General features: G+C 37.5%; 3 protein-coding genes across 4 annotated transcripts; 2 read left to right on the forward strand and 1 right to left on the reverse strand.

Moving 5' to 3' along the window:
• Positions 1 to 2467: 2467 nt before the first annotated feature.
• Positions 2468 to 3596, reverse strand: LOC120011292 (elongation of fatty acids protein 3-like). Its single transcript, XM_038862376.1, has one exon. The coding sequence runs from the start codon at positions 3489 to 3491 to the stop codon at positions 2595 to 2597; it is 897 nt and encodes a 298-aa protein (XP_038718304.1). The 5' UTR covers positions 3492 to 3596; the 3' UTR covers positions 2468 to 2594.
• Positions 3597 to 5315: 1719 nt separating this feature from the next.
• On the forward strand, positions 5316 to 9012 carry LOC120010656. 2 transcript variants are annotated; one of them, XM_038861448.1, is made up of 3 exons: positions 5316 to 7133; positions 7206 to 8229; positions 8318 to 9012. In XM_038861448.1, the coding sequence occupies exon 1, from the start codon at positions 5754 to 5756 to the stop codon at positions 6942 to 6944; it is 1191 nt and encodes a 396-aa protein (XP_038717376.1). In that variant the 5' UTR covers positions 5316 to 5753; the 3' UTR covers positions 6945 to 7133; positions 7206 to 8229; positions 8318 to 9012. The 2 variants fall into 2 exon arrangements, with proteins under 2 accessions (XP_038717376.1, XP_038717377.1); XM_038861449.1 differs by having other exon boundaries at positions 5316 to 7086.
• A 670-nt stretch (positions 9013 to 9682) lies between these two features.
• LOC120011577 (E3 ubiquitin-protein ligase RNF185-like) lies at positions 9683 to 11594 on the forward strand. The gene is made up of 2 exons (XM_038862723.1): positions 9683 to 9837; positions 10523 to 11594. Exon 2 carries the CDS (start codon positions 10548 to 10550, stop codon positions 11244 to 11246), a length of 699 nt encoding a protein of 232 aa, XP_038718651.1. The 5' UTR covers positions 9683 to 9837; positions 10523 to 10547; the 3' UTR covers positions 11247 to 11594.
• Positions 11595 to 12166: the final 572 nt, after the last annotated feature.

Genomic DNA, 12166 nt, shown 5'->3' on the forward strand with positions numbered 1-12166 from the left:
AACGTAATTATCCACTGCTATAGTGTAATAAAGCAGTTTGAGAGTGTGATTATACACTGGTACATATGCGACAACGTAATAAAACACCTTGAGAGTGTGATTATGCACTGGTGCATATGCGACAGCGTAATAAAGCACCTTGAGAGTGTGATTATGTATTGGTACATATGTGATAGCGTAATGAGTCACTGGGACGTATGAGACAACGTAATAAGTCATTTTATCCATTTTCGACAATGCAATAAGCTGATTTTACAGTGCAATTAGGCACTGTTACAACGTAATAATACCTTGACATCATAATTATCTACATATCTAAAGTCAAAAGCTAGTTTTACAAAATACAAATTGAACACAAAGAAAACGGAGCACACAAAAAACAAAGCAACATGCCCTATATTTCCTTCTTAATTCAACTTCAATCAACCTCCTCAATCTTTGGGCCTTGGCCATCATTATTGCCAGTAGAACCATCACCAAAGTCACCACCCATAGGCATATCACCTCCAAAACCTACACCATTACCCTGATACATCTTAGCAAAATGAATCAACGGATGCAAGGCGTATCACTCTACATGCATCCTTAAGCGACCGATCTCAAAGATGAAAAAATGTTGTTAAAGTCTGGAGCACAAAAGATGTAGCCCAACACCTAAACCTGAGAATCCAGACAGAAGATTGATGAAATGGATGCTTGATTTGCGCTATAGGATGTGAGGACGAAGAAACGCTAGCTACCTTGCAACGATGGCGTAACCCAGGATAAAAGTAGATGAGAGAGAAGAAGAAGATAAGCTCAGATGAGAGAGAAAATAAAGATAGAAGAGAGAAACGAGATAGTAGTGAATTCTGGGTGAGAAATCTATCACTCTCAGCTATTAATTTTTTTAATTGAAATCTATGTGGCATGATGATGTGTTATGCCAAATAGATTATGTATGATTATGTATAGCTATTTTATGGAAGCTAACCATTTTCGAAATTTATTTATTTTAAATTTTTAGGTTAAGGTTAATGTGTTATTGTATATAAGATATTTATGTAAACTACAAAAAAATTAAAAGGTGGTGTAAAGATAGTAAATTAGTGGTGTATAGATAAAATTTCCCTATAAATAATAGTTTAACATAAAATTTTTATTTTATTTGTAAAACAGTTTATAAATGTATAATATTAAGTTGAATCCAATGTATCTTTTTTGTTTTAAATAAAAATCAAATTCAACATGAAAACATACAACAATCTTGAGTGTCGAATATAAACTCAAAAATTTGATCTTTCGATTGCGATAAATGTAATTTTTATTTCGAATAAATAATATATCATTTGATTCGTTAGATCGAATACTACATATTTATAATTTTAAATAATTAAATAAAAATTAATTTGACTCCCGAAATGGCTACAACGGGGTCTGCTCCTGTAAATCATTATACTATTTGTCATGACTGTTGTGCTAAATCCCAATACCCACAGACTATAGCACCAAATCGCTTGACTGGATCAAACAAATCCAAGCTAGCTATTGTAGAGAATTAAGCAATAAACAATATCGAAGTGATAAAGAGACAATACACAACTACGTACGTGGTTCGACACACAAAGGCATATGTCCACGGGTAACAGAGAATCAATTTCACTATATGAAAAAGTTTACAAATCAAGAGACTACCCAATACACGTAGAACAAGCCCAGTTTAAGTGCTATCTTGTTCCTACAAACTCTCTCAATAAGAAAACCAATGGAGAAGACAACAAAGACAATAAACCCACTTACCCACAAGGCGATTGGAATCTCAAGAGTCACCTTCTCGTCTATCTTGAATCCATATCAAGAGTTTTTCCTTATGTAGTGCTCTCTTTGTTTCTCTTTCTAAACGGCGTTCCAAAGCTATTGTTGAAGCAAATACCCTAAAAAGACTGATTTTTTTTACCTATTTTAATACCGATCTGTCCGGACTGATAAACAACATTTTTGGCAAAATTGTCTTACCGTCCGGACGGCTACGCGGGTGCCGGGGCTCTGCTGGCCCCGCTGTAGTAGCAATTTACGAAAAAAAAAAAATTTATTTTATTTTAAAAAAATTATAGATGTGTAATTTATGGTCTAACGAATCCAATGATATATTTTTTGTTCAAAACAAAAATCATATGCTACATGAAAAATGCTTAACAATTTTAAACCGTCGGATATAAACTCAAAACATTCGATGTCTGGATCAAGATGAATTTGATTTTTGTTTCAAACAAAAAATATATCGTTGGGTTCGTTGGATCATAAACTACACATTTATAATTTTTTCAAAATAAAATAAAAAAATTTTGTCATCTAAATCATCTACAGCGGGGTCTGCTGTAGTAAAAACTACAGCAGACCCCTGCCACCCCAATCCAACTGTCGTAATGAGCCAATATCTCCACAATGACTTCTCACTTTCCAGCAAAATATATACTGAAGAAAAACAAAAAATGAAATAGTTCTCATCTGGGTATTTACAATAATTTTCTATTTTTCCTCTTCAAACGAAAAATTCATATAAACGTTTTCAAAAATTGAAATCAAAACAAGCATTCAACTCTCAAAGCAAACATTCAACTCTCCTTTTCTTTTAGATTCCGCGACCCGTGCCTTGAAGAAGAAACATCTTCTTGTGAGATCTTTCTTTTCCTCGAACGCAATTTCAAGTAGAATCTCAATACCGGCAACAAAATGACGCAATTCAAGACCGCATTCAAACCCCAAGCTCCCATGCCATTGCACCCACCTTTCAACAAATGCACCAGAAACACCCCTGAATGGCAAACCAAATTGCAACCCAGCAATACCACCTGACAATTTACCACGAACGGGAAGCATGCGCTCGGAAGCCCAATCGCCGTCCAGAACTGGTACCCATAATCCACTGAGTGCAGCAATGCCGTCAGCAAAATCGCAATTACTTGAAACGATTGTGAGAATTCGAGCCAGATAAAGGACATCAACAACATACTAGACTGGTTGAAAAGTGTGAAGAAATTCAATTTTCGGTATGTGAGGATTGTGAAGAATGTTTGGAGAAAATGTAGGAATCGAGAGAGGTAGAATATATATGACCAGAAGAACACGCGCCCAGAGGGTCGAGTCCCGAGCGGAAAGCAGAGGAGCCACTGAAACGCGGTGCTTGTTTTCGTGCGCCGCCAGAACCACCGCGTGTCACGAATCTCTGCGGCGGAGGAGAGGAGGATGCCGAAGAAAATTATAAGCGAAAATAAAGCCATAACGAGGCTGTGAAGGGCAGGGATGGGACCCAAAGGGACACGACTGTTCCGACGGAGGAGGAGGGAGAGGAGGAGGTGGAGAGCGGTGGCGGAGACGACATAGACGGCAATGGCGGAGAAGAGGAAGAACCAGGTGGAGCCCCATGATTGTATGTGGCTCCAACGGAAGCTAACGATGGATGGATGCTCTGAAAGCCAATAATTTGTGGTTTGTATGAATGAGAATGTCATAATTGATTGAGAATTATATGGATATGATAGTGTTGTTCTTGGTATTGCAGAAAGTTTATATGTTTTTTGGGACGACTTCTTGTTTGATTAGGAAACGGGATAGTCAAATGTGGAGAATTGAGAATGATATATGTTGCGTTCTGATTGTCCGCGGCCTACCATTAGTTTTTCTAGAAAAAAAAATGAATTTTAGATTTTTCAACATTTGAGTTTTTTTTTTTATTTGTCCAAGACTCCAGGGCGTTAGGGACCAATATTAATTAGGGTTGTAAAAAATAACCGGTAAAATTGAACAGAACAGTCGGTCATTTCAAAACATATTTAGTGAGAATCGAACAGTTAATCGATCGAATAATTGAAATAACTGTCAATAATCGATCGAATGATCGGTTAAATTCTTGTCAAAAAAAAAATCATTTACACCCCAAATATTGATAAAAAATTTTAAAAGTGTTTTAATAGAGATTTTCTTAATTGAAATTTTAATAAAACATAATAGCTTAAACATTAGGATACTAGTCAACTCTTGGATTTTATTTCTAAATATCTTGTGGTTGTGGAGTTTGATGCTTCAAATGAAAAATCAAATGTATCGGTGTCCGTGAACATCACAATAGATGGTAGGCCCCTCCCGTTGGACTTTTCAAGATTAATATAGAAGCAAGTTTCAAAGATGGGGAGCAGTTTTCTTGTCTTGGTATGATTATCCGGAATCACTATGCAGATGTTATGGCATCTAGAATGTCTCCAGCAAGAGGTGTCTCTAATGCTGTTAATCCATTTTTTTAATTATGCACGCAAGGACAATTTGTCATCTTTGACGACTTCTTAGATTATTTCAATGCATAAGAAGTAAGAACATTCATCATAAGCTTATGATTTTGGACATGCGAATCACACAATTGGATGAAAGTGATAATGAATTCAAACAAACCCAAAAGATTTTTTATGTAAAAATCATGACATGCATGTTACATACTAAATTCAATGAATGTTCGTCAAAAGAAGATAGAAAACAGAAGATTCAACGAAAGGACTCTTATATTAAAAAAAATATTCAATGAAAGGACAAATAATGAAATTACAGATTTGGACGCGTTATACTTGGGTTATAATGAGTTTGTTTGACAAAACATTTTAAATAGCATATATGCTATTTCAGTTGCCAAATACTCGTTTGAAAGGATAAAATTGTGAAACTACATATTTAGACTTGAGCTATATATATAAGGACACTTGCAATGGTAAAGTGTTATTAGACCAATAAAGATGTTGTCTTTTGTTGATGTGGCTCTATTGTGAAACGTGTTCTGCTTATGTGACTGTATTGGGAGAATTGTTTTGCTGATGTAGATGTATTGATATTTTGTGTTTTGGTGTAGTTTTGTTGTGGATAATATGGAGGAATGAAATGTTGTTGACCTCCATGTTAGGTGGAAATATAAAATGGATAGAAATTTGTGTTTTGTTGATGTAGTTGTATTGGAAGATGTGTTTTACTGATGTGACTGTATTATAATGTTTTGTGTAATAGAGGTGAAACCCAAGATTAATTTTATTGGGGACATTAGCACTTGCACCATTGCAAGTGCCCTAAGAATGAGGGGTTACGTCAACTTTTGACCACTGAAAGATACCTAAAGTTTCAATTTGGTCACTCAAAGATCAAACGTTCCAAGTTGGTAACTGAAAGATTTTTTTTGATACAAATTGGACATTCGGGCAGATTTGCTTATTTCTGGACAGTCAACAGTCTTACATGACATGTTGACCGTCAATTAACCGTGTGATTTTGCTGATGTGGATCGACGACGTCACTTAGTCATTTAACGCCGCTGACGTGGGTGAAATTGGCGGGATTCTAACGCTAGAATCCCTGATAATATCGATAAACCCATAATTCTCTCTATTCTTACACACGAAACCCTCTCTTCTGTCTTGGGGTTCAGAGACGTTTCATCTTAGAGTTGGTTGTGACAGAGCCTTGCATGTCTATTTGCCGTGTGTTTCTCGCATTAGTGAACGGCGCATCAACTACACCCTTTATTTTCGTCTTCGAGCAACGATTTTAAGGTATGTTAATCCAAGATTTGTAGTAATGCTCCTCTAGTGCAGTGCAAGGTCTCATCTTTCTTTGATAATGGTAGATCGTGAAAAATCACAGTCGATTTAACTATTTTAGGGTTCGGTATTATGGGATTGAGGGGTTGCTTCTATGGGGTTTAGGAATATGAGTTACATTATTTTGACTTGTGATTTGTGATGTTACATGCAATTACTATTGTGAAGATGAAGCCCGCACCTAGATTGTCAAGGACTCGGGTTAACTACAAAGAGGGGAGGGGTGGGAATAAGAAATCTCAAAAGACAGTGATTGAAATTGACAGTGGTGGTGAAGATGCTGGGAATTCTAAAGTGCCTGTTCAGGGTGTTGAGGAATCTTTTGATGATGTCGATGATGACGTACTGGATGCATACATGACTAGTTTGGAACAAACTGACGTGGGTGGGGCTGGCACTTCTGATGGTGATGGACTAGATGGCAATGTAGATGTTGATGAGAGTGATGCTACAGGGAGTGATGAAGGTGTTGATGCAAATGGTGATATAGGTACTGAAGCAGGTAATGATGATGAAGGTGATGATGCAGGTGATCATGCGATGGATGAAGATGTGGGTGCAGAAGAAGATAGTGACAGTGATGATCCTGATTTCAAAGTGGTATATAAGTCCGATAATGAAGATATATTGTTGTATGAGGAGGATAGTGATGATGAAGTAAGGAAGCGTAATGTACTTAATCCTAAGTATGATCCTAAAGTGTCTGTTGAGAAATATGTGTTTCAGCTTGGGATGGAATTTGCAAATCTGAAGGATTTTAAACATGCAGTAAGGAGTTATTCAGTAGATGGTGGTTATCCTATTCAATTTGTGGTTAATGAGAAAGAAAGGTGTCAAGCAAAGTGCTCTGGTGGATGCCCCTCGAAAATTGGGTGCTCCAAAATCAAAGGGGAAAGCACTTTCCAGGTTAAAACTTATGTACAGAAGCATAGGTGTAACCGTAGTTTACCAAACAAACAAGCCAATACTTCTTGGCTTGCTGTGAGGTTACTCAACAAAATCAGGAATGATCCTAAGGTGAGTGTCGGTAAGTTAGTTGTTTATGTCAAACAGAACATGTTATTATCTATATCCAAAATACATGCATTCAGATCTAAGAAGAAGGCTTTAGAGATAATTGATGGTAAGCATAAAGAACAATATGGGAAATTGATGAGCTATTTGGCTGAGGTTATGAGGACCAACCCAGGTAGCACCTGTAACATTACAGTGGACAGAGTTAATCCTGAAGAACCTGTAGTATTCAAGCGAGTTTACATGTGTCTGGCTGCTTTAAGAGATGGATTCTTGGCAGGTTGTAGGCCTTTAATAGGACTTGATGGTTGCTTCTAGAAGACTACTTATGGAGGACAGCTTCTTATTGCAGTTTCACAAGATGGCAATAATGGTATATTCCCAATAGCATGGGTTGTTGTTGAGAGAAAGAATGGAGACTCTTGGGATTGGTTTATTAGGAAGCTCCTGCTTGATATTGGTGGGTTTCAGTCCAAGAGATGGTGCTTCATCTCAGACAGACAGAAGGTAAAAAATTGATTTTGTTTAGATTGTAATTAGCAATTGTTATATGGGTTTATATTTTATAATGTAATGCAGGGATTGGTCCAAGCCATTGAAGGATTGTCAAGGGAAAGCCAACAAACAATTGAGCATAGGTTCTGTGTTTGGCACATATATGCCAACTTCAGCAAACAATGGCCAGGAGCTCAGTACAGAGTACTAGTAGACGATTGTGCAAAGTCGACAACCATTACGCAATTCAATGATAACATGATGAAAGTGAAAGAACTAGATGAAGCTGCATGGAAATATCTGAATGACATAGAGCCTTGTTTGTGGACTAGAGCAGCCTTCTCTACATTCAGCAAGAATGCATCTATTGTCAATAACATGTCAGAGAGCTTCAATGGGAAGATTTTGCCATTTAGGGACAGACCAATAATTACAATGCTGGAAGAGTTAAGAGGGGAGGCAATGGAAAGACATGTTCAACTCAGATTACAAATGGCACAGAAGTATGGCGAGTTGGTTCCTCTTGTGTGTAGTCAATTGGACCAGGAGTTCCACAAAAGTAGGAAATGGACAGCAAAGTGGATTGGGGATTGACAGAAATCAATGTTTCAAGTTAGCTCATATATAGTGCATCATATTGTCTTCGTCGATTCATTAACATTGTAGCATAGTGCTTTAATTTTATGTGCAGGTTACAAAGAAGCCACGTCAATATATGGTAAATGTTGATGCAAGATCATACACTTGTAGGGGGTGGGATCTAACTGGGATCCCATGCACACACGCTGTTGCTGCACTAGGGTGGCTGCACAAGGATCCAACACACTATGTACATGAATCATATACGAGGGAATCATATATGAAGGTATATCAGCATGATGTTGGGCCAACAAATGGTGAGGATATGTGGGCTCCTGTTGGAGGAGAGACTATTGTTCCTCCTCCTTTGAAGGGTGTAGTTGGTAGACCAACAAAGAAAAGGAGAAGAGAGCATGATGAGCCAGCTTCTAAAAGCAGACTGAGAAGGAGGTACCCAAAAATCAAATGCGGAAGATGTGGCGAAGAATGACACAACAGGAGAAGATGTACTAATCCACCAATGTAATAGGTAACTAAACAACATCATATTCATTAGTATAAGTAGCATAAGTGGACCTAATTGACATATACGTCTTATGCCAACCCACTATGAATAGGAGGCTTCAATTAATGCTGTTGGACGAGGTGGTAGGGGAGGTGGGATGAGAGGTGGCAAGGGAGTTGGCATGAGAGGTGCAAGAATAGGTGGCAGAGGTATTGGAGCTGGAAAAGGCAGAGGAAGTGGATGAAGAGGTGGCAGAGGAAATGGAGCAGGAAGTGGCATATGTATTGGAGCTGGAAGTGGCACAGCTATTAGACCCTTAGCTCTTGCTAGTATTGGTGCAGGTACTATAACTACATTCAATGTGAGAGCATCCTCTACCTCTATGTGCACTAGTATATCATCAAGCATCAGTCCAGGTAAAAGAACAAAGGCTATGGCAAGGAGGATGCCAGACATACATTCAACAATTCAGGGTGCAACCTTAAGTTCTAGGTACACTATGATGCTGAATGCGACCCAAAAGTCTGCTAACATTGGAAGGAAAAGTGCTTAGGATTTGTTCCAAAGGGTTTTCTTTTATGTTTTGCTTCTGTTTGAATATGTCTAGGATATGTTGTTGCAAAGGTTATGTTATGCCTTATTTTGGATGGTATCTTACTAGTTGGAACGTTATGGTTAAAACAGTGTCATATTGGGAACATAATGGTTCTTACATTGTCCTTTTTGGAACGTTTTTAATACTTTTGGGATGAATGTAACCGTTATAACAGGTTTATCTATGTGGATGTGTCATGTGGCAAAAAAATTATTATATTTTATTTTATCTTTTTTATGTATTATTTTTAATGCCACATAAGCAGATAAAACAGTTGGAGTTGACGGTCAACGTGTCATGTAAGACTGTTGACTGCACAGAAATCAACAAATTTACCCAAGTGTCCAATTTGTATCAAAAAAATTTTTTCAGTTACCAATTTGGAACGTTTGATCTTTGAGTGATCAAATTGAAACTTTAGGTATCTTTCAGTGGCAAAAAGTTAACTTAACCCTAAGAATGAGATTTGAGGCTTTACAATTTATTTAGAACACGGAAGTCTATAATTTTAATCTAATGATTTAAGACGTGTCATATCACAATACATTTTTATTTTTATATTTTTAAAATTGATCTTTATTTTTCTCCAATATTAGACGTGAATGGTAGACTATAAAATTGCAGAATTCCATAGTCCATAGAATGGCGGCAGGCATATTTTCGTCCAACCGTAGTCAGTCAACAGGGAGTCGGCTCTACCAAACTCGAAGCATCTCGAAGATCGTTGACATTTTGTTTCATATTGCTTTTATGACCGTTGATAGATGCGCACTCCCTATCGAACGGTCAATATGCCAAAGAGATGCAAGTAAGCAGTCAAATAGTGCCAACTGGACAATGACGTAGTTTCTATCTTCGCTGCGTACTGAAACGAAGTCGTATCGTTTGCTCCAAACACGGGAAAAGAACTTTGCGTTGACATCATACAAAATACAACAGACACACCTCCCAAGGAATCTAGCGTTTCTGGGCACCCTGCATCTCCTGCTCGATCGATCCCGTCGGTGGGTCGGTTCGTCAATACTTTCTCTCAATAGGTTAGTCATACTCAATCGGAATATGTGTTCGTCCTCGTTTCATTAGCCTTTATTATTTTTTGGATTTGTTGTTTCTAGTTTATTTGATTTTGTTGTTTGATGATGTGTGAGCTGTAGTTGTTAATGTCACGATCTTCACGTATTTCGGCTGATTTTTGTATTATGGCTGCAATTTGATGAGATGAATTGATATTGCGTAGATAATACGAATTAGTCTCCAAATCTCTTAGGTTTTGAGTGATTGAATTATATGTATAGGACGTTTTGAAGATATCATGTAAATCATTGTTCAATTTTGCTTGTGCTCTTTGGTTGTTGCATGATGAATGAATTGCCTAAATTTCTTCCGAGAAACCCCTATCAAATAAATTTCTCCCGTTTGTTTATTTCTTATGATTGAATGGAGTATTGGGGATTTTAAACTGTTGTAGTTTTTTGCCCTTATTTTTTCAGTTAATTTTGAGGAGCATTGTTACCCCATCTTTTCTATTCTCGAAATTTGTTTAATTTGAAAAGTTAGTCTCTCTCTCTTTTCGTATTGCTTGCACACTCCATAATATCATTTCTGAGAATTGTGGTATTCTGTTTGATGGTGTTGATTTTTTTTTTCCATTGCAAATGATTACAAGAATTGTGGATTATTATGGTTGCTGGTATTTTATTTGTGTTTCCATGTCCTTTGTAGGCATTTAAGTCTCGCTGGTCTTGAAATGACGAGTGGGTTTGAAGAATCTACAAGCCGGCCACCCCAAAGTCCCTCATTCTCTGGAAATAATGGTAATGGCGATGCCGGGAACTTTGAATGCAACATTTGCTTTGACTTAGCTCAAGACCCTATTGTTACCCTTTGTGGTCATCTCTTCTGTTGGCCTTGCCTTTACAAGTGGCTCCACTTTCATTCACAATCCCGGGAGTGCCCAGTTTGTAAGGCTCTAGTCGACGAGGAGAAATTAGTTCCCTTATATGGCAGGGGGAAAACATCAACTGACCCCAGATCAAAAGCTGTTCCCAGTGATAATATTCCTCATCGCCCGGCTGGGCAGAGACCTGAAACAGCTCCTCCACCTGACACTAATCATTTTCCCCAACATGGATTTGGTTTCACGGGAGGGTTAGGCGGATTTGCTCCAATGGCTAGTGCTAGGTTTGGGAATTTCACATTCTCTGCTGCTTTTGGTGGTCTCATCCCATCTTTATTTAACCTTCAGGCTCATGGTTTTCCTGACACTGCCATGTATGGATCAGCCGGTGGCTTTCCTTATGGTTTTCCAAATTCATTTCATGGTCATGGCATCCGTGGTGCTCGTGTATATGCTCAACATCCAGGTCAAGGACAACAAGATTATTATTTGAAGCGGCTGTTTTTGGTTATTGGATTTTGCGTCATCCTTGCTCTTCTTTGGCAATAGAGTAAATCTGCTCTCAGGGTTTGAAGCTTCTAACAGCTGTTTAGGTTTCTCAATCTCTTATTTGTAAATCTGTTAGGGTAATTTGTTTTTATATGTTTTCAGATTCAGGAAAGTGTTTACACCATATTTTTTTTTACGACTGTCTTAGTTTACTTGATGATGTTCATCAGCTTGTAGAATGAGATTTTAATGTTTCTGTATCGGATTGAAGCATGTTTCCTTTATTAGCTGACTCCTGCCACCATTCTAAGGATTTGGAGAGAACAATGGGTGGGGTGATTGATTACTTATGTACGAATAAGGATGATGCAACTTTTATTAAAGTGGTCTTGTTTCCTGATTTGGCTATGAGACGTCTCTTCGACATTAGAAAGCTGAATGAGTTATTTTAGACGCGAGGTTGCTGTCTAAGTTGTTTACTCGCTTTCTTTTATAGATGTTTGAGTACTGCAATGCATTCGTTAGTATATACGAAAATTTCTGCATCTTGTTAGCTTGATCATTTGGATTGCTCAAGAATGTCTACCAGGTGTACTTTTTATAGTGATTCTGGTGCTATAGGAAGTGACCATATTTGACATTCTCGTGTCATGGGTTTAAGAAAAGGAGTATTTGGACACAAATCTGTGATCATTCTTGTAAAACTGAGTACATGATGTGCTTTGATTTTCAAAAAAAGTTGTCCTTTTATTTCTTTCCTTCCTTGAGTCTTGAGCTGTTATTGTTTATAAACTTCAGCTGTGAGTTCTGCTGTTTGATTAATGCCCTTATCCTGAATCTAGTTTATCAATTTATATTTTTAATGGCATTGCTTTTCATAATATTGGGTCTGCCTTTTAGTTGCATGCATCAGTTTGCAGATACTGGTGCAAATGATCTTAAGCCAGTTTATTCTCTCTTCCTTAATGGTTTTGTTTTTA

Source organism: Tripterygium wilfordii, chromosome 12, assembly GCF_013401445.1.
Source record: "Tripterygium wilfordii isolate XIE 37 chromosome 12, ASM1340144v1, whole genome shotgun sequence".
NCBI lineage: Eukaryota > Viridiplantae > Streptophyta > Magnoliopsida > Celastrales > Celastraceae > Tripterygium > Tripterygium wilfordii.